Source organism: Musa acuminata, chromosome BXJ2-10, assembly GCF_036884655.1.
Source record: "Musa acuminata AAA Group cultivar baxijiao chromosome BXJ2-10, Cavendish_Baxijiao_AAA, whole genome shotgun sequence".
NCBI lineage: Eukaryota > Viridiplantae > Streptophyta > Magnoliopsida > Zingiberales > Musaceae > Musa > Musa acuminata.
Window position 1 is genome coordinate 19,490,321 of NC_088347.1, and position 26,305 is coordinate 19,516,625.

General features: G+C 42.0%; 2 protein-coding genes across 3 annotated transcripts; one reads left to right on the forward strand and one right to left on the reverse strand.

The window, feature by feature from the left end:
* Nucleotides 1-1,961: 1,961 nt before the first annotated feature.
* Nucleotides 1,962-7,814, reverse strand: LOC135586727 (putative zinc transporter At3g08650). 2 transcript variants are annotated; one of them, XM_065127943.1, is made up of 6 exons: nt 7,494-7,814; nt 6,269-6,927; nt 3,858-4,142; nt 3,444-3,572; nt 3,183-3,280; nt 1,962-3,035 (listed from the first exon to the last, which is right to left on the reverse strand). In XM_065127943.1, exons 2-6 carry the CDS (start codon nt 6,734-6,736, stop codon nt 2,222-2,224), a joined length of 1,794 nt encoding a protein of 597 aa, XP_064984015.1. In that variant the 5' UTR covers nt 6,737-6,927; nt 7,494-7,814; the 3' UTR covers nt 1,962-2,221. The 2 variants fall into 2 exon arrangements, with proteins under 2 accessions (XP_064984015.1, XP_064984014.1); XM_065127942.1 differs by having other exon boundaries at nt 6,269-7,079.
* A 479-nt stretch (nt 7,815-8,293) lies between these two features.
* On the forward strand, nt 8,294-26,108 carry LOC104000019 (protein transport protein SEC23 E). Its single transcript, XM_009421948.3, has 12 exons — nt 8,294-9,242; nt 9,347-9,520; nt 9,953-10,114; nt 12,341-12,483; nt 13,391-13,466; nt 13,601-13,773; nt 13,859-13,937; nt 23,201-23,278; nt 23,626-23,787; nt 23,870-24,133; nt 25,191-25,295; nt 25,577-26,108. The coding sequence occupies exons 1-12, from the start codon at nt 8,454-8,456 to the stop codon at nt 25,721-25,723; spliced, it is 2,352 nt and encodes a 783-aa protein (XP_009420223.2). The 5' UTR covers nt 8,294-8,453; the 3' UTR covers nt 25,724-26,108.
* Nucleotides 26,109-26,305: the final 197 nt, after the last annotated feature.

Genomic DNA, 26,305 nt, shown 5'->3' on the forward strand with positions numbered 1-26,305 from the left:
GTGCTAGAGCAATCGGTGAGGATAATTTGTAACTTGGAATATGCTTTTACTGTAGCGCTATATGAAGAGATTATTGGTGCTATGGGCCCAACAACTAAGGCTTAAATTGCTTATAAAATAAGTCAATCTTATCATAGTTATAATTATAGTTAGGATTTACCATTGAGATGGGTTCTCTTAGTATTTGGTCTTTTCTTATGGACAACTAAGAGAGCTATCGATGTAGCCTAATAGATCATACTCATAGAGGAGGTTTGTGAATTGTCCTTATCAAATGCATAGTTACTTCTTTTGAATAGTTTAAAGGGGATCAAAGTTGCTACATTAATAGATATAAATCCTATAAATTGTGATGAATTATTATTTCCTGAGTAAATAAAATTTGAAGCATCAGATATAGAAGAAGAAGACATGTTGAGAAGATGTTGTAATCTACTAAAAAAATTCAAAACCAATTGATGATCTGGTATACGATGGAGGAGATCTAATATGTTGTTGGAGGAGATATAGAGAAGGCCCTTCTTCTTATAGTGGTAGTGAGGGCAGTGGTAATGATGGAGTCGCAAGAGAGAAGATTGTAGATATGTGATGGTAGTGGTAATGCATAAATTTGAGAGGAAGAAAATTATAAATCTGTGTTGAATATTACAGATTGGGATGAAGATCACCAAGCAAAGTAATCAACGACAATGATTGGTGTTTTGCGACAGGTAGAGGAGAACAATCGCCAAGTTGTTTGCTAAGCGATGTGATTTATCGTTGAAAAGGAGCCCTATCTACGTCGAAAGAGACGTTTGAGGACATCAACAAAGTTAACAGTGATGTTTGTGGCCAATAAAGGTTGATGACTAGTTATAGAGATTACAAGGACAACTACGATGATAGTCATGTAATTGATGTGAAAGTAGGTGAGATTCTTATGGAGGCAGGAGGTGGCATCCGTGAGGGAATCTGAGCAAGAGAAGGCAAAGCGATCGACGAGCTTCGACCATGGGCAACAGTTGGGGAGGGAGTGGTGGATGGAGTTGGAAAGGCGGGAGAGGAAGAGGTGGAAGGCTAGGGTTACTATTAGGGCCCCTAAAGAGGCAATGACGATAAGGATTCTCAGGACAATTGTGGATAGAGCTTGTCGACGTTAAGGAAAACGAGGGAGGAGGCCCTATTGAGGAACTCCAATGCTAGTGCAAATAATTAAGAGAAAGGAATTGCTATTGCGGTGATAGTAGTGATAGTAGATGACAAGAAGATTACATTGCTGGGTAGATTAGTGAGTTCCAATAGGGAAGAGATAAGGGGAGGAAGGAAAGAAAGCCTTTTGTTTGAAGCAAGAGAATTATGATATCATGAAGAATTAAGAAGTTTATTTTTTTTATTTATTAAGATAATATATGTTTATAAGGAATGCACTCAATTATGTACTTAAATTATATAATCAAATCATATACTTAAATATATGATTGATTGAGGATATAAGAAATGTAAGATTATCACTCCATATTTGGATCTTTTATATTTGGATCTTTTATCACACCCATAGATCTCTCGCCACGGGAAGAATGGCCATGTAGCACACCGTCGATTGATCGAGTTCTCTCTCTCTCTCTCTCTCTCACTCGGAACGTTAACAAGGGATGATTCGAAAGCATCGGATGGATGCAACATAAACCCGATCAAGCGCCAGAGGTGTTGGAGATTGAGACGGGCATCGAAGATATGTAAAGAAATCCACTTTAACTTGCTGGAGATCTGAGTCTGGTTTAGAGTGGTCCCATTACATCTAACAAAATTATTATCAAACCAATGAGTTGCCAACATATAACGATGAATTTGTATATGTTGGGAATTGTTTTAATAGAAAAATAGCTAATAAAAAATAATTTAATAATGCTTTATTCCATCTTTCCTATCAAAAATAGATGAAAAAGCACACGTTATTTCATCTACGATGCAATGTCAGCATCTGAACAAAATAAGATCAACTTTCTTATACGCTGACAGTTACTTCAATCATGTTTAATCCTTACAACCTCATACCATGGTAAATTTGATGGAAAAAAAAAATCCAAAAGGCACATCTTCATTACTAATCATCTTAATATATCTTCATGTTTTCTTTCCTTCAAAATCCAATGGCCACAACAGTTAATTTGTCTGCACACAAATCACCACATACTATATAGAGAAAAGAGAGTCCAACACCACTCTTGAGGTTCACAACCAGCTATGTAACAGCCTCGGGAGCAGAGTTGCAGTAAGGGGTGTGCAAACAAACCAGTCTGGTGGACATCAAACACAGAGATGCAAATCCAAGCCCCATGAGGAACCCGTATGTGCTCTTCCTTGCTTCCAGTCTCAATGCTCGCAGTAGTATCCTGCCAAAACTAGGAACCAGTGCTCCACAGGCGAAGACCATCCAATAGTCAAGGCCGTTGTAGTTGATGCCCGCAAGTATAGCTCCGATCGCCGAGGTTGGACCTGCGAGTCCAGTCAAGGCCGATGCAGCTAAGGCTCCTCGCCAGCTATCAGTGGCTCCGAAGATACAACTTGCAACAGCTGCACCTCGGGGGAGCCCATGCAGTGACACTGGAAGAACCATGTGACGGCCGAGTCCATAAGCCTTCGGGGCTGCCACACCCAAAGCAAGCCCCTCTGCCAAGGCATGTAGTGAGATAGCTCCACATGCAAAAAATGATTGCAGAGTGATTGCACTGATGGAAAAACCAGATGAAAATGCAATGTCATTGACGGAGGCCTTCCTGTGACGAACAAGCCTCGGGATGCAAGCTGTGGCCATGTGGTAGAATGCAGAGCCAGCTGCGAGGAAGAATGACAAGGAAAGGAACCCAATCTTCGATGACATAAGTAGTTGTAGGGGCCTCCATATAGCAAGAAGAAATGCTATTCCAGAAGCCACACCTATGAGAAGCGAATGTTGCAGGTAGAAAGCAAGAGCAAAAGCAACAAGGATGATGCCACCCAGCAATGGTCCAAGACCAAAAAGTAGCGATACTAAAAAGCCAGAGGTGTCCTCAGAGCTGCAATAAGATGAATGAGATTTTTCTCTCATTTTACCGTGACACTAACGCATGCTACTAGTCAAATACTTATACCAGTCTTTAATTAAAAATAAAAAACTAAAAGATCAAGTCAAGGGATTAGACCTATAACATCTGAACACTAACCTGTGGCTGTGGCTAAAACCTTGGAGCACTGTGCTTAAGGTTTCCATGAATGCTACAGCAAGGGTACCCGCAGAAGCAACTTGAGAAGGAACTGCTTCCTGGAACAGCAAAATGGAAGCAACAAATGACAAGCTGATAGCATTTTAACTGATATACATCAATCCTGAATTATCCATGCATGGAATCGTGCACTTCACTCAGTAGTTACTAGCATCATCTGATAAGCATACTGAACTAAAGACTCATCAATTAATTAATTACCTTGAAAGCATCAGGAAGAACTTCTGCAATCACCATCCAGATCATGCAGCCAGCAGCAAAGCCCGTACAGAAAGGCAGGACTTTATGGAATGTATCAGCACAAAGGAAAGATGGGACAGCAACAATGGGCTAAAGGTTCAAGAGAAAAAAAAAGAAAGAGGTTTCAACTTATGCTTCCTAAAAAAAGGTACTCAGTAGAAAATATAAGAAACAAGATAAAAGAAACTGGAGGACTTCACATCATATGTTGCCATGTGTCCATTGGTATCAATTCTAAACTAGAAATTGAACAGTAAGAGTTTTATCTTATAACTCCAAAATCTTTCCAAAACAAACAAGTGACTAAATTTACTATGTCCGTAGTTTGTGCACAATCACATAAAATTAACAAGAAAAATGAGGCTGATTATTTACCTGTGGCAAGGACGTTATGACACTCCACAACATTGCATTGTGCGGAGAAACCCCTCGTGATGCAAGTACCATGCTTACAGCCAAGCCTTCAGGTATATTATGGACTGCTATGGCTAACGTCACCAAAAGACCTTGAGATAATCCTTTTGGGCCAGCAAAAGATACCCCAACACCAGATCCCTCGCCAAACGAATGAAGAGTCATTATTCCAACAACAAGAATAACTTTACTTGCATCAGCACCTTTGATATCCAACATGCTTACTTCTCCATATTGTTCAAGGAACTGCATGTGTGGTACTACATAGTCTTAATATATTTAGATGCAGGCCTAAGCAAATCATAAGTCATGAAATTTCTTCTAAATATAATGGTGTGTGACAGACCATTAAGAAGGGAGATGATTCAAAATACTTGTCCAAATTGATAATGCAATTAGGTACAACCATGTTGTTCACATGCACCAAATAGTATTCTAATGAAAGCAATCAACTTATGACATAGAAAGAACTCATAGCCCATCCATAAAGCGTTAAAGGCAAACTAATCTTTCAAAAAGAAAATCACTATGGATTTGAGTTTCAAACGAGAATATGAGATGAAACTTGCTTCAAAATATATGGTTATCAAGGGAAATCAAATGCTCAGAGAGCTAGTATAAGATATATTGAGTCTTCACTTTGCTGTTTACTGAATCTCAATTTATATATTCATTATCTTCATGTATACAAGTTGATGACACCCCTTCAAGAAACTAAAGTCCTCATATTCCAATTGCACTGCATGAGAAAGTGTACCTTCCACCCAAATTCGAAGTTGCTCTTATGGTTTCTTTTAAAACTATTTTATGTTTATTCATCAGAAACCAGCCTAAGTTAATTTCTGGATACTAGGTAGGTGCTAGATCTGAACAATAGTTCAATCCGATCTCAGATGGCCAATAGTGCTGCTCTGCAGATGTTAAAGTGAAAAAGTAAGAAAAAAAGAGAACAAGAGAACAGAAAATAACTCTATAAACCTGTAACCTCCTTTCCTTAATTCTCAAAGAAAAATATACAAACATATTTTCTTCAATTGTGCCACTTCTTTTTTAACCCAACCAATGGGACACCTGAATTAGAACTCCAAAAGGAAAAATCCTCTGTGCAGTTTGTTCATTTTTTTAGTAACTACAGAGCAAACATAAAATGGTTAGATTAATCATTTTTAGTAACTACAGAGCAAACAGAGCAAACAGGAAAGGAAAGGACTCGCTTGAATTTGATGCCTAATCTAAGTCATCTTAGGTTTCTAACATTAAAGAAAAGGAATGATCATCAGGCTCCAATTTAAAAGAATTATATACAGAATATAATTCAAAACAAATCAACTACCTAATCCACACCAAAGCCAAAATGACCCAAACCTAACTGAACGAAATTAAAATTTGCCAAGTTCTTTTCTAGTCCGATTCAATTGTAAATGTGGCTCTTGTTCGGTGGTTCTTTGTCATTGTTTGCATCAATCATACTCTCATGTTAGCTCGAAGAAGGCATTACATAATTATCCAAGTAGCAAGAATATAGATTCACGGTATGTAATTTCATACCGTACCGGAGTTTCGAGCTCAGTTCGATATGGTACGGTATAAGTATACTGAGTAGTATATTTCGGTATACCACTCGGTATATATATATATATATATATATATATATATATATATATATATATATATATATATATATATATATATATATATAAAACGACGGCGATGACGGAAGCGCTCGGTTTCCCTACGCAAAGGGAAAGGTGACATTGCCTCGGTTTCCCCACACAAAAAAACAGGGAAAGGCAACGTCGCCGAGGCGACTCGCCCGATTTCCCTGCAGAAAAACAAAAAAGGCATCGCCTCACTCGATTTCTTCTGCTGGGGAGAAGAAATCGCTGCTCCCGCGACGTCGCCGAGGCTTCGTTGCCGCGCTGGATCTCCAGGTTTTCTTCTTTCTTCTCCATCACCGACCTCTTTCTTCTCCCTTTCTTTCTTCTCCGGCACCGATCGATGCTACCGCCCGATAGCGGATGGTCCGTGCACCGGTCTGTTGACGGATCGATCCATACCGTCCGTTACAGGCAGTATTATTCGAAATTAAAAACCTTGTATAGATTAAACATCTTTGAACTGTATAACTAAATTTCAGTGCACAAACCCAACAACATATATGAGAGATGATATAAAGTAAGATTCTTCACCAACATAATGCTTTCTATCAGTTCATTTTCCTCAGGACTGCAAAGCAAATGATCAACAAATGCAGAAAGGATAACAAAGATAAGAAAGTAACTAAATTAACAGAATAAATATCCATGATAAAAGATAGTAGATATATTTGTGATCATGTAAAGAAAGAAATGGGAAAAAACACAACATATTACCTTCTTACAAAGCAAAATGAAGATTCCACCAGCTAAAATCCCCAAAACCACCCAGTTTCCACTACCATAGATCTGTCCTTCTTGAATTAGATCAAAGCTTGCAGCAAGCATCACTCCAGCAGCCAAACCATTACAAACACCCGCATATTGCGGCTCTAATTCTACAAAGAAGAACGGAACTGAACCTAAACCCGTTGCTGCAGCCATGGCAAGTGTAAGCCATGCAACAGTTGACACTGAAACTCTGCTACTACCAACTCTCCTGTCATCAAAACCTTGGAAACTTCCTTCAGAGCTATCAAATCCAGCAATTTTGCCAGTTCCATCAATGACTACATTTTCTAGGTTTCTCTGAGGAGCTGTTCGAATTCTTTTTACAATTGCCTTCTCAGACTCAGCAATGCAGGAAGCATTCAGAAAAACAGAAACAAGCAGTACCACTAGCAGGCCTCTACACAGTGAGGCCATCTTTTGCAATGTACCAAAATCAACAAACTATATCCCGCTTGATTTTAGGCGCCAAAGATTCCAAAGCAAGCAAGCAAATAAGTTTCTTTAGTTACTCCATAATCAGGTACTAGGATGTCCAACAGATATAACTCTTAAGTCACCAATCTGAATTTTGAATAGTTGTCATTTCCGACTAGTCTGAATCATTCCTAAAGGATGTCAGAGTTCGTGATCATCAGCATAACCATGTTATCAGCGAGTTAGATAAAGAATATGAAGGACTAAGGTCACAAGGATCTTTCCGACTGCAGAACAACTGCCATGATTCTGAAGGCATTCGACAATACTAGTTCACAGCAAACTGTAAAAGAAGATAAACAACTCAAGAAAAAAGCAATAGAAAAAGAAAAAAAAAGAACAAAAGAAAGACCAATGACTTACACGAACAAAAATCATTAAATCAGAAGGCGCAAAAACTAAAAATTCATCACGCACAAAACGCAAGATGCAAGCTGAATTTTGAGATCTACCAGTATTAATCATCACCAAGATCACAGTAAAAGAGCTGCACTTTACAACGAAATCAACCCCAAAGAATCACCCTTTCATCACCACCTTTCAGATTGAAGATAATGAAAATATTAAGGTCACCGACCACCAAAAGGAGTTCCAAATGAACGCGATGCCCTCGTTAAACCGAAAACAAACCGAACCCTAATTTCCAATCTCGTCGAACGCAAAAAAAGGAAGGAAGAATCGCATAAGGGCAAATTACCTTAAACGGAACTCCAGAAATTCCGGCAAAATCATATACAATTTTTCGACCCGAAAGAGAGGAAACCCAACACTAAATAGGACGCCGGCCTCCAATCCTCAACCGATCGACACAAGATACGCATTTCCTTTGTGTAGGATGGGCATCGGAGATGGAATTGCGAGTCGAGTATTGTGATTGACGAATTAATCGGCCGAATGATCTCGTATAGGATTGCGGCCGATCCTTCCTGATGCGTCAATCCAAATAACGTGCGATGACGGAGACGGAGATGGGAAGGCACGAAACTAAGGTGGGTGGCGCACGCGGTTTTACTAAGCGGGCTGAAACGAGCAGCTCCGATGTTTCAGAAAACCGCTTACGTTACGCGCAAGAGGTGTGAAAAAACTCGGATCAGATCCAACAGTCCATTTATCCGACCCGATAGTGCGTTATGGGAGCAACATTCGACAATATCTAACTTAAGAAGGCCGACTTGGTTGGGCCGACCCGAGCCCTTAACCGCGTTGCCCGCGTATGATTCCGATCTCATCCGGTCGACCGGAGTGATGTAGATGGTTCGGCTGGATCGCCTCCGTGGTTTATTTTCCCGGGTCGGTTCTTAATAACTCCATTTGATCACTTTGCATGTGCGTGCGTAAATGTGAGAAACTAGCATCCAAATCTAACCCAGAGTCGGGTTAAATCGATTTTATGTTCGGTCCAGTTTCCTATGAGTTCGACCGAACCGCTACTCGATCGGACAAAAGAAGAAACCAAACGATAAAGGTCAAACAGATTTCTCTTTTTACCTTATTATCCCCATTTTGCTCCCAGAATTACGATCTCCAATCCTTCTTCTTCCCGTGATATTTTCGATCCCACCCTCAGATCGCCTCTGCCCCTCCGCTCGTAAACGTCGCCGGCGATCGATCGTCGTCCGTCCCTGTTGTCATAGCGACCACCGCATCCGACGCGTCCATGGCGGAGGACCTCGCCGTAGGCGGAGGCGGCGCCGCCGTCGCTCCTGACCCCGACGGCCCAGACGGCGTCCGCATGACCTGGAACTCTTGGCCCCGATCCAAGGTGGAGGCGAGCAAGTGCGTGGTCCCCGTCGCCGCCTCCGTCGCCCCGATCCGCTCCTCCCCCTCCCTCGTCGTTCTCCCCTACTCCCCGCTCCGCTGCAAGCCGCCTTGCGCGGCCGTCCTCAACCCCTTTGCCCGCGTCGACTTCGCCGCCAAGATCTGGATCTGCCCCTTCTGCTTCTCTCGCAACCACTTTCCTCCGCACTACGCTGGAATCAGCGAGGCCAACGTTCCCGGTGAGCTTTATCCCCAGTGCACCACTGTTGAGTACGCCCCACCGCCACTCGACGCCGCCGCCCCGCCGCTGCCACCCGTATTTCTTTTCGTCCTCGACACCTGCCTGATTGAGGAGGAACTCGGGTTCGTCAAGTCCGCCATGCGCCGTGCCATCGGATTGCTGCCCGACCAGGCCCTCGTAGGGCTTATCACCTTCGGTACCCAGGTCCATCTCCACGAGCTGGGCTTTGCGGATATGTCGAAGATCTACGTGTTCCGGGGAACGAAGGAGATCCCGAAAGAGCAGATCTTGGATCAGTTGGGGCTTTCCGCCTCGGGGGTTCGCCATGGTGCCGTTGCCGGAGCGCCAGGGTACCCGAAGGGACCCCAAGCAAATGGGTTTCATCCATCGACGTCTGTAAACAGATTCTTGCTTCCAACATCCGACTGTGAATACACCCTCAATTCTGTGAGATTTTTTATCTCTCTGCGTATTTTAGTTCAATTGGTACCTTATTTATGTCTTCTATGCTAATAGTTTGGTTTTTCCCCTTTGATTTTGTTTTACTCCAGTTGCTGGATGAGTTACATATGGATCAGTGGCCGGTGGAAGCCGGGAATCGTCCTTTGCGGTGTACAGGAGTTGCCCTCAGTGTAGCGGCTGGTCTTCTGGGAGCATGTAGTGCTGGTACTGGTGCCCGCATCATAGCTTTAGTTGGCGGGCCATGTACTATTGGTCCTGGAATGGTAAAATATTATACTCTGTTGATGCATCCTTCTTGGTTCTTTTGATGTTGTATTTGGAAAAAGAAACTAGATCTGATTTTATATTCTTATAGATTATTTTTTTGGTTATACATGTTGATTGAGTCAGTGTTGGTTTCTGAAATTTACATGCGAAGCTTTTTAACTGTTCTATATCCTGGAACTATTATAACTCTGAACTAATGACTATGTAATATTGACTAAAATCACTTGTCAGTGCTACAAGATAGTATGTTTTTCCAATGTCTGATATTTTACTACTGAGCATAGTTTCTAGATAGGCTGGTGTGATTTAAAATAAATGTTTATATCATGTTATTTTGGTGTCTCCAGAACTTCTATTTGTTTCCTAGTACCTGAGCAGTTAATTTTTCTCTTTTAAGCAATGGAACTTACTGTATATGTGATTGGCAGATTGTGTCAAAAGATCTATCGGAGCCAGTGCGTTCACATAAAGACCTTGATAAAGATGCTGCTCCACATTTCCACAAAGCTGTTAAATTTTATGATAATCTTGCCAAGCAGCTGGTTAACCAGGGTCATGTCTTGGACCTTTTCGCTTCAGCACTTGATCAGGTCAGTGTTGCTGTTGGTTGTCCCAGTAGGACATTTTTAATTATTCAATCAGCTGTATATATGCATTACAGATGGTTGGTAACAGAAAGATTGATGACCAAATGATAACATCATGAGTAGTTGGTCATTTTGTTTTTTTTTCTCTAGACAAGTAAGAGATGTTCACCACTGGCCTGTCATACATGTCAGAATGCTTTTATAGCATTAAGATTTTATGTCTTCCAGTTTTATAGTCACTATGAACCTGGATTTATTTTTTAAAGGTCTGGGATTGATACTCAACTGTCTGAGTTTGTTGATGATCAGTTTTTTTAAGATCTAAAGCTAACGTCAGTTTCATTAGGTGCAACATCTAAAGAAATGCCTAGATGATATATGACATATGTGCTTTAATTGACGACTGAAAACATGACCAAGATAGGTATTTAAAGATTTGCAGTGGATGAGGAAACAAAAAATGCTTAATGGCTTCAAGAGAGGGATCTTGGTGATATCTCCTATTATCTCGTATTAGTTTTTATTGATGCAGTCAGATTCAGGATTTTGTGTAAGTAATTTGAAGGAGTTATTTGTTTATGATGCCATGATCCTGGTTGGTTTGCTGAAATGAGGCATTAATTATTACAAAATTTATCTAGTATCATTTTGTATTGTAGAAGTCCTACAAGGCTTTAGATATTTAGGGTTTCCAAAGAAGTGCAATGTAAGTAGTAAGTTGAAAATTTATTAATTACCTCATTTGACATGAAGAAATATATGGAGGCTAGAAACAGATCTAGATACTACTTTTGTCCACAGTAGACCAGAAAACTTGGAGAACTTAACTGGCGTTAACTGGTTTTGGTAATGTAGGAAACATTTTCTCTTGGTTCTAGTGTGGTAAAGAAAGAATCTTTTTTTTAGGTTCTTGGAAAACGATATCAAGAAGGATAATATAGTAGCAGCAGCATCAAAGCGTTACATGAATCTTTTACTCTTAGAGAACAATGTTTTGGACCCACCTGACCACAAAACCTATTATGTTGATTTAGGAACCTAGAAAATTGCATTCTAAGTTTGACTTTAGTTAACATGTAAACTTTATCTAATTGAACCACAATAAGTTTCTTCAGTCAATCTACACTCCCACATGTTTAATTCTTTAAATTGTTTTATCTATATCATTTTAGTGTAACCTTAAATTTGCTAAAAGTTGATTTGGAACCTTGTTATTAAGAAGATGGAATGTGATAATATGCACTTTGGCTTTAGTTTTGAGTTCAGACTAAAATGTGTTGTAGTCGAGATTGCAATTTCAATTAGGTCTTTGCCACATGACTCATCTTTTCATTGATGGATGTCCTGACTGTTCATCTCAAGTAGTTAAAGTGAGTAAATGTGCTTAGGATGCATGCAGATGGAATATGTCATGCATTACATGCTGTCATTCCAACGTCAATAAAGTTTTAAAAGAATCACTAGATTTGGAATATATCAACTCCACTTCCAAACCTGACAACATTGACCATAGTTGGAAAGTTCAGTCCTTTGTTCTTTTATCAAGATACTATTTGTTTTTCTTATGATGGAAACTTGCTGTTCTGGGATATTGGCTTGGTTTCAGTTGCAAGTATGAGCCTATTATAGGTTTGGCATGTTTAAAATTAATTAATCAAATGCAAGGGAAATGATTTATAGGAAAGGTTGGTTGAACCACATTAATTTGCTAAGTAAAACTTCTGTCTAGTTAAAAATAACTGTGACATCTTAGTGAACTTCTAATTAGTACAGGGACTGTTTGAACTTCCAAAGCAAAGAAATCAAATATTTCAGGTTACCACAAATTTAAGAGTGCAATTTGCAGATTTCCCTCGTCGTCCAAGGTTTACAGGAATGTGATATTGTTTGCAAAACACTCAAATGCTTAATTTCATGTTTCTCCCAGATCGGCAGCACGTGCTATTGTTATTGTTATGCCTTTTTGTAACCAGTTGGCTTGCAGATATACAATGGACAGCTAGGTGTCTCTTTCATCACATATGTGCACATAGACAAAAATGCATTCTTGAATGCCTGCCTTCCTGCATGTGGACTCACACAACACACAAGTCCATTTTTCACATTTTGAACACCAAAAAAAAAAAGAAGTGCTATTCCTGAAGTTATTCTTGATTATTGGAATGCCAACCCATAGTTCCTGATTCACGTGCTAAAATCATTTTCTTTATCCTTTGGATGCATGCCTAGGTTGGGGTTGCAGAGATGAAAGTAGCAGTTGAAAGAACTGGTGGACTGGTTGTCCTCGCCGAAAGTTTTGGACATTCAGTTTTTAAAGATTCTTTTAAGCAGATTTTTGAGGATGGCGAGCAGTCGCTTGGCCTTTCTTTTAAGTAAGTTGGTTGTGTTCTTCCCCATTATTGTAATAGTTATGTACCACCTTCATTTTTCACTTATCTATGTTTTCAGAAATTTGATCATGTGATTGTGTATTGACGATCAAGCTGTCTCTAAATTTTTTAGTCCAAAGACACCATGGAAATTTTAGAAAATATAAAAAAGAAGCCATTAAAAAGTAGTTAAAACCCAAAAAGAAGAGACTCTCCTCACAAAATAGTAGAGATATAACAAGTTTGGTGCAAACATCTGCATTACCAATCTCTGTTGACAGGCTTATTGGTAGTAAGAAGTTACTCTGCAGAACATTTTTTATTACACTGATTCTGCTGCATGAGCTTCTTCTGGATTACTCATAAAGCTTCATTGGATATGCATAGTTTCATTTGGTTTCATCCTTAAAAGTTTCTTCTACCTTTGAGTCTGAAACTCAATCCTTTTATTTTAACTAATGTGTGTTAATCATATTAATTTGCAATAGAGCACTCATTGACATTTGATGTAAATGCAAGATTGACTTAATGCTTTCTTTTTGTTAGTGATTCAATCAGATACTGCTAGATTTGTTTCCCTGAGACTGTTCATTGTCTTTTATATATAGCTTCTCTTCCTGATGGAAAGCTAGTTAACCATATATATTTAATTTTATGGTTCATCCATCCCATCAATCATCCAGTTCCTAACACACCTCTCATGGCCATGTTTGACGTGTCTGGTTTTAATTTTCCCTTTTACCTCCTTATAAAGCATAGTCAGTTAACCCAAGGATGGAGAAATTGCTTTTCTTTTTGGCTTCATTTGGTAAATTATTTTTACTATTGCCGTTATATTCCTGTACACTAATATATTCTTCAAGACATACAATTATGTACTAAATCTGTGATACTTCCTTTTTAATGCCAGTGGCACACTTGAGATCAATTGCTCAAAGGACATCAAAATTCAGGGAATTATTGGACCATGTACATCTTTGGAGAAGGTTGTCCTACCCAATGGCTAAAATTTTATTGAATGACCCTGGCATGAAATACATGTTCAAATGGACTTTTCTGTGAGGAAAATCAAAACTTCCTTGTCTAACGAATGAAAATCTGACTCGTTGGACTCTTGCAGAAGGGCGCTGTTTGTGCTGACACTGTTGTAGGCCAAGGGAATACAACTTCATGGAAGATGTGTGGTCTTGATAGAAGTACTTGTTTGACTGTATTCTTTGATATTTCACCTAGTGAACGCTCAAATCAACCTGGAATTCCGAACCCACAATTATATGTACAATTCTTAACAAAGTATGATTTTTTTTCAACTATTTTATTGAATTCCTTTTTTACTGCAGATCTTATTAATTATCAATGTGATGATCCTTTCTTGTAGCTATCAGAACCCTGAAGGCCAAATGAGGTTAAGGGTTACAACAATTACTAGGACATGGGTGGATGGTTCCAACACAGAGGTTAGTTGTGGAATAGCTGTTGTATATTTTATCTGATTTAACATCAATTGATAATGATGGGTGAAATTTTGTTTCAAGATAATATGACGCTAAATTTGCATTGAAGCATGAGCTGATCATGATTGATTTTGGAACATTTACTTTTCCAGAACTATTTTATGCAATTTTCTTTACTTATGGAATGTGAATATGGAACAAACTGGGAAAATTCTGGAGATGTAGAAATTTTCGTTAGGAATAAGTGTGATGTAGTACTTGCTTTTTTACAACATGACTTGACGAGATAATTGATCCATTAACTTGTTAAGCATGAACCAATGGTTTATGATGATAGTCCATTCATCAAATCCTTTATGCATTTACTTAAATATTCTCCCTTCGTGATCTCTCCCTTTTTGGATTTATATCCTCATCAAGGACTAACATAGTCCAAAACTAAATGGTGCATATGAGCCTAACTAGCGGTGGCTTCATGATGTAGTGTGTCTCTAGGTCCGTCCATGAGTAGTCCGATTAGGCCATCACTATGCCCAAAATTAGATTGGTCTTAATACCATTTACATGAATTCTCCTAATGAGATAACTAACTTGTTGAAGTTGAATCATTGGACCAAAATGCTTAAGCCAAAATTAATAACAGTGTATCCATCTGACCCTTTATAACACTATTTTAAATCTCGTCCAATTTCCAATGTGGGACTAAACATAGGGTGTTGCTAATAAATTATAAGAAGAAAGATGGATCAGGTCATCCTAGATTGATAAAATGGAGAAATATACTCCAAGTGCCACCAAAATACCATTATTATGAGAAAATGCTACAGTTTGCAATATGCATTTGTTCTGATTTTCACTTTTTACATTCAGCTTCACATATAGAGATGCATGAGTTACAAGTCTGAGTCTAGGATTGGTTTGATATCAAATTTCTCATGTTTTCAATTTTTAGAAACTAAACTGAAGTTAGTTTTAGGAACAGCTCTGATGTCTTTCCTACCAACAAAATATAATTCTTCCTTAACCTTCGCAAACTTAGCATGCTGATATGCGGAACTATGTTGCAAGGAAATTTGATATACCTAACAATTTTTTGCATTTTGTTTCTGATAAGAAGTTTGCTATGAGAGGTAAGTTTCTGTTAGCATTTTGGGCAGTTAGGTTATGTGAGGTAATAATTTGTTTATTTCTTTTAAATTTGTCCTCCAATTATAGTCAAGCGAGCAAATAATTCATCATAAATGAGGAACTTTGTCATGCAGTTTGGTATGTGGCTGCACATAATGCATTGAGGTTCGATCCAAAGGTGGACTTGACATTTTACTCTTGCAACGTTAATTGCAAATTTTTCAGCTAACAAAATAAGTGAACTTCATGAGTCTCAGGCCTGCCTGGGCTATTCTGTTTCCTTAATGTTGCTTCATGCAGGATTTTGTTTCATGCCTTAGGTTGGCCAATTTAGCCTCCAAGGATTATGATTGTCATTTATTTCCTTTTCTTAAAATTGTCATTTCTTTGAACTTTTGTTGAATTGTATGTGTCTGTTGTGCAATTTGGACCTTTGACTACCCCTAGGCTACTCATGGGTACCTACTTCTTTGCTTTTTATCTATGGTATCTTGGGCATGCCTTTTCTGTGGTCCTCATGTTTTCTTTCTTTCTTTTCACTTCAGATACCCTTATATGTTAAATGTCCAGGTCATGCACAAGAAACCGTATGTATGACAGGGATGGATGTGTTAATTTGTGGTAGTTCACATCTGCAATTATGGAACTGACCACACTGGTTAGGACAAAAACATGTGGAACAAAGTACAAACCAAGGTTCATTGTATCATAGTATATCATCCGGTATGAGTGGTACATACTGGTCCGATGGAAGAATGGTATAGGCGGGACATACTAGTTTGTCGGTATGCCCCATTATACAACGTGTCAGTACATCGATATGGTTATGTAAATACCATACTGACAGCCGGTCTATCACGGCCTTAGTTGGAATTGCCTAAGGCGTGAGGCACCATTGCGGCCAAAGACGCGAACTTAGCTTGCGTTGCCTAAGTCGCGCTTCGCCCTTGCGATATTGCTCCGCAAGGATCAGCCCACTTGTAACCTCTCGCAGGTCCCGAAGGACCTGTAAAAGAGAAAGTTGGTTAGTTCGAAAGAACGAGCAACGGACAAGTCCCGAAGTCTCGCGAAAAGGGGAAGCTTTACAAGCAATTCAGCGAGCACCTTACGTGCACAAGAGAAAAGAGGGAGAGGGAGAAGTTGTTGCGGGTGCGCGACGACCGTTCGTGACATTCTCCCCCACTTAAACTGTCGACGCCCTCGTCGACGCTTGTTGGTAGTTGTTGATGACTTCTTCATGTCGCAGGGCGTCTTCAGGCTCCCAATTGGCTTCAGTTCGGGGAAGCTTTCGCCACTTCACCAAGTACTCTGTCTGCTCAGCTCCATTGGGTAGCTTTATCTTGCGGTCCGCCAGAATGGTTTCCACTCGCTTCTCGTAGGAGGCTGTGATGGGAGGTAGCCGAGTTGGAACACTTCGGGAAGCATCTTACGGATCCGAGTGATAGGCTTTTAGGTTGCTGGCGTGAAGAACGTTGTGAATTTTGAACCATGCCGGTAGTTGCAACTTGTAAGAGACGTTGTCTACCCTGCTGATAATTGGGAAGGGCCCTTCATGCTTGCGCACCAATCCTTTGTGGACTCTGTTCCTAAAGAATTGGAGTGATGTTGGTTGGAGCTTTACCAACACCAAATCGCCAACTTTGAACTCTTGAGGTCGCCTTCCCAAGTCTGCCCACTTCTTCATTCTTTTTGTTGCCTTCTCCAAGTAAGCCCGTGCAATATTTGCATTTCGATGCCACTCCTTTGCGAAATGATAGGTTGAGGGACTACTCCCAGTGTACCCAATTGCCATGGTGTGCGGAGTCGACGGTTGTTGTCCTGTGATGATCTCAAAGGGACTCTTGTTGGATGCAGAGCTCCGCTGCAAGTTGTAGGAGAATTGGGCAATGTCCAATAGTTTCACCCAATCTCGTTGATTGGCACTCACGTAGTGCCGGAGATATTGCTCCAAGAGCGAGTTTATCCTTTCAGTCTGGCCATCCGTCTGGGGGTGGAGGCTTGTAGAGAAGTATAACTTTGACCCCAACAATTTGAATAGCTCGGTCCAGAATCGTCCCAGGAACCGAGCGTCTCGATCGCTAATGATATTGTGCGGGACTCCCCAATACTTCACTACATCCTTCATCATCAGCTTGGTCGCCTCCTCTGCTGAACAGTGTAGGGGAGCAGCAATGAAAGTTGCATACTTTGAAAACCGATCGACCACCACGAGTATCGATCCGAGTCCCCTTACAAGTGCCAAGCTTGATATGAAATCCAAGGAAATGCTCTCCTACGGCCTTTCTGGTACGAGCAATGGCTCCAAAAGTCCCACCGAATTCCGCTGCTCCACCTTGTCTTGTTGCCAAGTAAGGCATGTTCGAACATATTCCTCCACATCAGTCCCAATCTTCGGCCAGTAGAAGGCCCTCTCCACGAGAGCCAACGTTCTGTGAATGCTTGGGTGTCCAGCCCAAAGGGAATCGTGACACTCTTTTAAGAGCTCACGCCTTAAATTATCCACTCGGGGAACATAAACCCTATTCCCTTTTGTGTAAACAAGTCCCTCCTGGACCCAAAATCGTTGTGCCTTGCCTTCTTTGATGAGCTACATTAGGATAACTGCCTGGGGATCACTATTCAGTCCATCCCTGATTCGAGAAAGGAAATTGGAGTGCAACTGATTTGCTTGGCCTCTGCCCTCTAGTTGTACGGCATTCATGCATTCCACTTTCCGACTCAGCGCATCGGCCACGACATTCGCTTTCCCGGGCTTGTACTCCATTGCCATATCAAATTCAGCCAGGAAGTCCTGCCATCGCGCCTGCTTTGGGGAGAGCTTCTTCTGAGTTTGGAAATAGCTTAGGGCGATGTTGTCCGTCCTCAGCATAAATCGCGACCCGAGGAGGTAGTGTCGCCAAACTCGTAGACAGTGGATCACTGCTGTCATCTCCTTCTCATGCACTGGATACCGCAGCTCGGTCTCGTTAAGTTTGCGGCTCTCGTAGGCCACCGGATGACCCTCCTGCATGAGTACTCCCCCGATAGCGAAGTCCGAAGCGTCTGTATGGACTTCAAAGGGCTCTCCATAGTCCGGCAATTTGAGCACCGGTTCTTCCAGAACAGTAGCCTTCAGACTCAGCGCAACTGATTCAGTCCATCCCTGATTCGAGAAAGGAAATTGGAGTGCAACTGATTTGCTTGGCCTCTGCCCTCTAGTTGTACGGCATTCATGCATTCCACTTTCCGACTCAGCGCATCGGCCACGACATTCGCTTTCCCGGGCTTGTACTCCATTGCCATATCAAATTCAGCCAGGAAGTCCTGCCATCGCGCCTGCTTTGGGGAGAGCTTCTTCTGAGTTTGGAAATAGCTTAGGGCGATGTTGTCCGTCCTCAGCATAAATCGCGACCCGAGGAGGTAGTGTCGCCAAACTCGTAGACAGTGGATCACTGCTGTCATCTCCTTCTCATGCACTGGATACCGCAGCTCGGTCTCGTTAAGTTTGCGGCTCTCGTAGGCCACCGGATGACCCTCCTGCATGAGTACTCCCCCGATAGCGAAGTCCGAAGCGTCTGTATGGACTTCAAAGGGCTCTCCATAGTCCGGCAATTTGAGCACCGGTTCTTCCAGAACAGTAGCCTTCAGACTCAGCGCAACTGATTCAGTCCATCCCTGATTCGAGAAAGGAAATTGGAGTGCAACTGATTTGCTTGGCCTCTGCCCTCTAGTTGTACGGCATTCATGCATTCCACTTTCCGACTCAGCGCATCGGCCACGACATTCGCTTTCCCGGGCTTGTACTCCATTGCCATATCAAATTCAGCCAGGAAGTCCTGCCATCGCGCCTGCTTTGGGGAGAGCTTCTTCTGAGTTTGGAAATAGCTTAGGGCGATGTTGTCCGTCCTCAGCATAAATCGCGACCCAAGGAGGTAGTGTCGCCAAACTCGTAGACAGTGGATCACTGTTGTCATCTCCTTCTCATGCACTGGATACCGCCGCTCGGTCTCGTTAAGTTTGCGGCTCTCGTAGGCCACCGGATGACCCTCCTGCATGAGTACTCCCCCGATAGCGAAGTCCGAAGCGTCTGTATGGACTTCAAAGGGCTCTCCATAGTCCGGCAATTTGAGCACCGGTTCTTCCAGAACAGTAGCCTTCAGATCCTGGAATGCTAACCCACATTTGTCAGACTACTTCCAAGGCTGCTCCTTCTTCAGCAACTCCGTCAGTGGGGTTGCCCGCTTCGAATATCCCGCTATGAAGCGTTGATAGTAATTGATGAAACCAAAGAAGGATCTCAACTCCGGCACCTTCTTTGGAGTTCGCCATTCCGCAACTGCTTGCACCTTCGACTTATCCATCCGAATGGAGCCATCACCGATTCGATGCCCCAAGAATAAGATCTTAGTTTGAGCAAAGTAGCATTTCTCCCTTTTCACGAACAAAGTGTTCTCCCTGAGAACCTTGAAAATCATCCGAAGGTGCTTGACGTGCTCCTCGAGCGTTTGACTGTAGACGACAATATCGTCCAAGTAGACGACCACGAATTTATCCAAATACTCCTTGAATAGTTGGTTCATGAGAGTGCAGAATGTGGTCGGAGCGTTGGTTAAGCCGAAAGGCATCACCAAGAACTCAAACGCTCCATACCTGGTCACACAGGTAGTCTTCGCTTCGTCGCCTTCAGCAATGCGCACCTGCCAATACCCCGACCGAAGGTCGAGTTTTGAGAAATACTTAGCCTTGCCCAATTGGTCGAACAAGTCCGCAATGAGCGGGATGGGATACTTGTTCTTCACTGTTACTTTGTTGAGGGCTCGGTAGTTGACGCATAATCGGAGGCTCCTATCTTGTTTCTTCTGGAAGAGAACTGGAGCTTCGAAAGGTGCTTTAGAGCTGCGGATGAGACCACCGCTTAGCAGTTCACCTAACTGCTTCTTGAGTTCTGCCAACTCTGGCCAGGGCATGTGGTAGGGTGGTCTCGCTGGAGGCTTCACTCCTGACTCCAGCTCGATGCTGTGATCCACGCCTCTGCGTGGTGGAAGAGTCTTCGGCAACTCGGGTGGCATAACGTCTTTGAACTCTTTTAGGACGTTCGCCACCACAGCAGGTTCTTGAATGGCCTCCTCGTTGAGTGGCTCTAGCTTCATAGCAGCCACGAATGTCAATTCGCCTTTTCGCACCCATTTCTTCAGTTGTAATGCCGAAATGTGTTGGGGCTCCTTAGTTCCTCTCCGAGAGACGGGAACCACGCAGGGGTCATCGCCTCCCATCATACATAGGGAGTTCAAGAACGGCATCGACACCAACTTCGCCGCGTGCATAAACTCCATTCCAAGAATCACTTGGAAGTCGTCCAGTGGCACGGCCATCATGTTGGTGTTTCCGCTCCATGTCCCGATTTTGATGGGAACTCCCTTCGCCAACCCGGAGATTCGCCTAGCCTCCAAGTTCACCGCCTTTATTCGGCTTGGGCTCTTCTCCAAGATCAACCCAAGTTGCTGTGCTTCACGATCGGCTATGAAGTTGTGGGTAGCGCCCGTGTCCACCATTGCACGGGTCGTTTGGCCATTTAGCTTGATGTCCACATACATCAGCTCACTACTTCCTGCTTTTTGTACCTTTGTCTTCATGTTCTCCCCCACTTGACCCCACATAGCGTTCAACAAATGCATTGCTCCCATTCGGGGTCCTTGCGACTCCTCGTCGTCGCTACTGGATTCATAACTGCTTGAACTAAGAGCAACAGCTTTGTCCTTGTCCGATCGGGGGGGTGGATGGAAGCCGTCAAAGCATTGAGTGCTTGTTTTTGTGGGCACTCCCTCACCATGTGCGGTCCTCCGCACAAGAAGCATCCTCCAGGTTTTGAGGCCTTGCCTTTCGGGTTCGGCCCTTTGTGGGAGCTCTACTTCTTTTGTTCGCCCTCGAGCTCCTTTCCTCGAGAATGTTTTGGAGGGCGATTGCCTGAAGATTGTTTCCTTCTTGCTGGGTCTTCAGAGGAAACAAAGTCGGTGAGCGTTTCTGCAGCAGCAATTGCCCCGACCACATCGGTAACATTCCTTCGATTTAGCTCCTGTTGAGCCCATGGTTTCAAACCATCGAGGAAGCTGAACAACTTGTCCTTCTCGGACATGTCCTGTATGTCCAGCATTAGTGCAGAAAATTGTTTCACATAGTCTCGGATGGTGGTACTTTGGCGGAGTTGTCTCAACTTCCTTCTTGCGACGAACTCCGTGTTCTCCGGTAGGAACTGAGTTCTTAACTCCCGCTTCAAGTCCTCTCATGTGTCGACTCAACACCGACCTTGTTGGATCTTCTCCCAACGGGTTCGCCACCAAAGTTTCACATCTTCGTTCAGATACATTGTTGCTATAGAAACTTTGGTATCTTTAGAATCGGGCCTCGTAGCTCGGAAGTATTATTCCATGTCGAACAGAAAGTTCTCGAACTCTTTGGCATCTCTGGCCCCTCCATATCCATGAGGCTCAGGTGCCCTCAAATTTTGTGGCAGTGCAACACGGGTGTTGCTTCCTCCCGCATTTAGTGTTCTTGTGAGCATGACCACCTTTGCAGTGAGTTTCGCCACAACATCCTGTAAGTGTTGCACGGAGTCTTTGGTGTCATCAAACAGTCGGTCGACTAGGGCCTCGACCTTGTCGATCCTGGACTCCGCTTCCTCTTGCGAGCTCTCTACCCCAACAAGCCTTTGTTGGCCATGGTAGAGTTCCTCCATGCTCGCTTCAAGAACATCCAGGCGGGTTTCCGCTGTTGTGAGTCTCTCCTTGTGACTCTTTTTCCCAGTTAGCGCTCCAGATTACGCTTCCTCCGCTCGCGGAGAGTAGCCAACTTCTCGCTCATCATGTTCGCTGCCGCGCTCTTCTTGAGCGGCTCCAACAGCATGAGAGCGAGTGTGCACATGCAGCCCACCTGCGGCTGCTTGGGGCAAGGGTCCGGCTTGCCCCGTCTTGCTTGATTCGCCACGATGCTTTGCCATGGCGAAGTTGCGAAGTTCGTTCGCTGCTCGCTCGAAGTGCTTGCCCGCTCTGATACCGCAATGTCACGGCCTTAGCTGGAATTGCCTAAGGCGTGAGGCACCTTTGCGGCCAAAGACGCGAACTTAGCTTGCGTTGCCTAAGTCGCGCTTCGCCCTTGCGATATTGCTCCGGAAGGATCAGCCCACTTGTAACCTCTCGTAGGTCCCGAAGGACCTGTAAAAGAGAAAGTTTGTTAGTTCGAAAGAACGAGCAACGGACAAATCCTGAAGTCTCGCGAAAAGGGGAAGCTTTACAAGCAATTCAGCGAGCACCTTGCGTGCACAAGAGAAAAGAGGGAGAGGGAGAAAACAAGGCTTTAGAAGGATGAACGAACAGCTGCAAGCCCACAAACAGCCGCTCACCTGGTCCCGGGCACGAAAACAAGTTCCCGTAAAGGCCACGTGCGAACTTGCGAAAGAGAGTTCAATGCCCGGTATATAACCGATGCCCCATCCAGCCCTGTGCCACCCGTGGGGTTCAAAGGGGCTGAGATGGCTGACGTTTTGGTGAGCGGAGACAGATTACCGCAACCCGCCCGCGGCACGCGAAAACGGAGCTGTTTTGGGCTGTTTTGCTCGGTTCGGTAAGCGGTCGCTTTGTAACGCTGGAGCTTGTTCGAACTTACATTTTTACAAGCAAAATGACCAAAAACCAAGAGAAAACATGTTGTCAAGCAGCTGTACATGCAGGTGTGAGCGACGAACGGTTCGTTGAACAGAATTGTTGCGGGTGCGCGACGATCGTTCGTGACAGGTCGGTATATCGGTATGGACCAGTAAGGCGAACCATGGTACAGACTACAAGGTTCTGCACACTACTATGTCATGCCACTGTATCTGCACCAGGATAGTGCAGTATCAATTCGGTGCACCATGATTGGCTATTGGGTTTGCCTTTGGATAGTCAGGTTATATTGAAATATGCATGCTAGATTAAACTTGTTCCTGATATAGTAGATTTAGGTCAATGTTACTTGATTATCTTTCTCTTGAATTCAGTCAGTTTCAGTTCCACAGGTAATGTGAAAAATTGCTTCTTTTGTTTAACAATTTTTTGCTGTTGATTATGGCTTAAAAGAGCATGATTACACTTAATTTCTTATCTAGAATGGTACTGCTTGTGCAGGAATTAGTTGAAGGGTTTGACCAGGAAACTGCAGCTGTTGTTTTAGCAAGATATATCTCCTTGAAAATGGAGATGGAGGTAAGCATGACTTAAGTGCGATCGAAGTTTCAGTGTTAAGATCACTTGCCAAAATCCTTGATTTATTATAATCATAGTTGGTGAAGTTTATATTCTTGCTTGACATTTATTTTGTTGTGATTTCTGTGTGCATTAACAAATGTTATATGTAAAACCGTCTGTTGCCAGATTGTTGTGATGAAGTTTCTTTTCCTACTTTCTCTAGTTATGTGCAAGTTAGATTATATTGTTCAAGTTAAGTAACAAATTTAGCATACATGTTTTGAGATAATAGATTCTGAATATTAAAAACTTTACATCAGCATTCTGCGTTTGTTTTATTTCATAACAATAAGCTCTCTTTTCAGGAAGAGTTTGATGCAACACGATGGTTGGATAGATCTCTTATCCGTCTCTGCTCACGGTTTGGTAATTACAGAAAAGATGACCCTTCATCATTTACACTACATCCGAATTTCTCAATACTACCACAGTTCATCTTTAATTTACGGCGTTCGCAGTTTGTTCAGGTACTATTTTGCATGGTCATCAGAGGTAAATTTTACTGTATTATACAGTATCTTAAACTTATTTTACATTGTTTTGCCACAGGTTTTTAACAATAGCCCTGATGAGACTGCATATTTCCGTATGTTGTTGAATCGAGAGAGTGTCTCCAATTCTGTTGTCATGATCCAGCCTTCACTGATTTCTTATTCTTTTAATTCGCCTCCTACTCCTGCACTGTTAGATGTTGCATCTATATCTGCAGACCATATTCTATTGCTCGATTCTTATTTCAGCATTGTAATTTTTCATGGTATGACCATTGCTCAGTGGCGCAATATGGGCTACCAGAATCAGCCAGAGCATCAGGTAATTCTATGGAATTATCATGTTGATTACTCGTTGACATTCTCCTCAGAGATTGATTTCTCAGATGTTTTAGTGCATTAGTTTTACTTATGTGTAATTTATTAGGTCAACTTTTGTTCCATATCTGTAATTCTTATGTGGGAATTTTCTCAACCCTTGCGGCATCAAACAAAAAAAATTAGCAGCACAATATGGACAGTGTTTGACCTGTTATTTTCCAGAGAAATGTCCATAACCTGCTACTTTCCAGCAAAGCATTAAACATCATCATCTGACTTCATTATTGATCTTAGTGCTGCTGCCATCTGAAACTGAACTGTCATTTGATAATCATGGCAATATGATAAGACTCGGTTGTTCATCATTAGATTGCTCTCTTAGCCTGTGATAAAGTCCTTTATCTGTATTATGCCACATCTATATGTTTGAATGTGTCAGCAAGAGTACAAATTATCCATTTCTTCTAGCACAATCCATACAATGTTTTTGATTATGCAAAGCCTCCAAAGAACTGAAGCTTAATTTTTTTGGTAAACTGTTTGAGCTATCATAGCAATTTACTGTGATGACCGTCCGTGTCCAATATTTTCCCATCAAGAAGTCTGTCCCACCTGTGAGTCCACAACAGGTCTATTTGTTGTAATTTTCTCTTGTATCTAATGTTTTTTGTACATCACCTTGTTTACAAAATCAAGAACCTTGAGCTGTTAATGGTTGTTCACCCTGCTTCGACTGGAAAGTGCTTATTCTCAGCTATGGTATCCTCTCAGAAATTACAAGACAACTGCTGAGTGATTATGCTGGTGCTATTCTTATGCCATGAAGACCTAGTAACAAAGATTTTTTAACATATTGAAAAATGATTGTTTAGCATGAACGAGGTAGGTTTTGATGTTGAAGGTGCCACTTGCACCGGCAAAGGCAAAACTATAACAAGCTCCCAGATTGATTTCCTTTTACAAGCATCTAGGTTTTATGGAATATCTCTTCTTCATTAAGGTCATTTTATCAGATAAATAGTTTATTGATGATTTTTTGTATTTTCTGTCGTTTACAGGCCTTTGCTCTGCTATTACAAGCACCGAACGATGATGCTCAAATGATTATCAGAGAGCGATTCCCTGTTCCCAGATTAGTTATCTGCGATCAGCATGGTTCCCAGGTCCGTATAAGTTTTAGCTGTCCTAACTTGGTATTGCAAGACCTTAATTGCTTATACCTTAGACGAAGGAATTGCCACATGATGTCTACAATGAGTGTGATACATAGATCACTTATCACAATATAGAAACATTAACTCCTTGTCAATGGTGTTAAATAAGCTGACATTATCAACCTAATATAAACAAATCCCATGATGGTGTGTGGTCTAGCAAATTTAGGGAGACCTATTTTGTTAAGTGTACCGAGGCTGATGACTGAATTGGCTTGTTTCCTCTGCAGGCAAGATTTTTATTGGCCAAGTTGAACCCATCAGCCACATATAACTCTGCCCAGGAGGTAGTTCCGGGGAGTGATGTCATCTTTACCGATGATGTCAGCCTTCGAGTTTTCTGCGAGCATCTTCAGAGGCTGGCTGTTCAGTCATGAGGAATTGGAAACCCGTTTCTTTTTTCTCTCTTCTTTGTTCCCAGGTGTCTTATTTAATTTTGGTTTGGAAGTAAAATATTGGTGTGCTCAATGTCTCTCCTTTACTTTTCCAATCATATTTAACTTCTATGCCAAGCCAGTTTGATGTTAATTGGCTAATAATAAAGTTCGAGTATGATCTAATTCTTTTTCCTCTTGGGTGATGCACCAGCCTTTCCTGCAAAAGAGTAATTACATTCCATGGCTGGCTTCTCTGAAGAATTGAGTTGGTCCGACTTTTCTGGGTCTAATAATCTTTGTAATGTAGTGACTTAGCTGGAATACCAAAGGAGGTTTATTTAATATGTTAGATTATATGATATACGCTTTATAGTTTCTCATTTTATTTATGAATGTTACTCGATGGGTAGTATTGACTTGAGAGATGTTTGGGTTGCTTGCGATTAGAAATGCTTGTATGCAGAGATCGCTGCAGGTAAAAGCAAATACCGCAAGTAATAATTGCAAATGCAGATGTTTGGAGACTTGCAATGGCATGAGCCATATGATTGAAAGTGTTACAATAAAGATTAACACAATCCT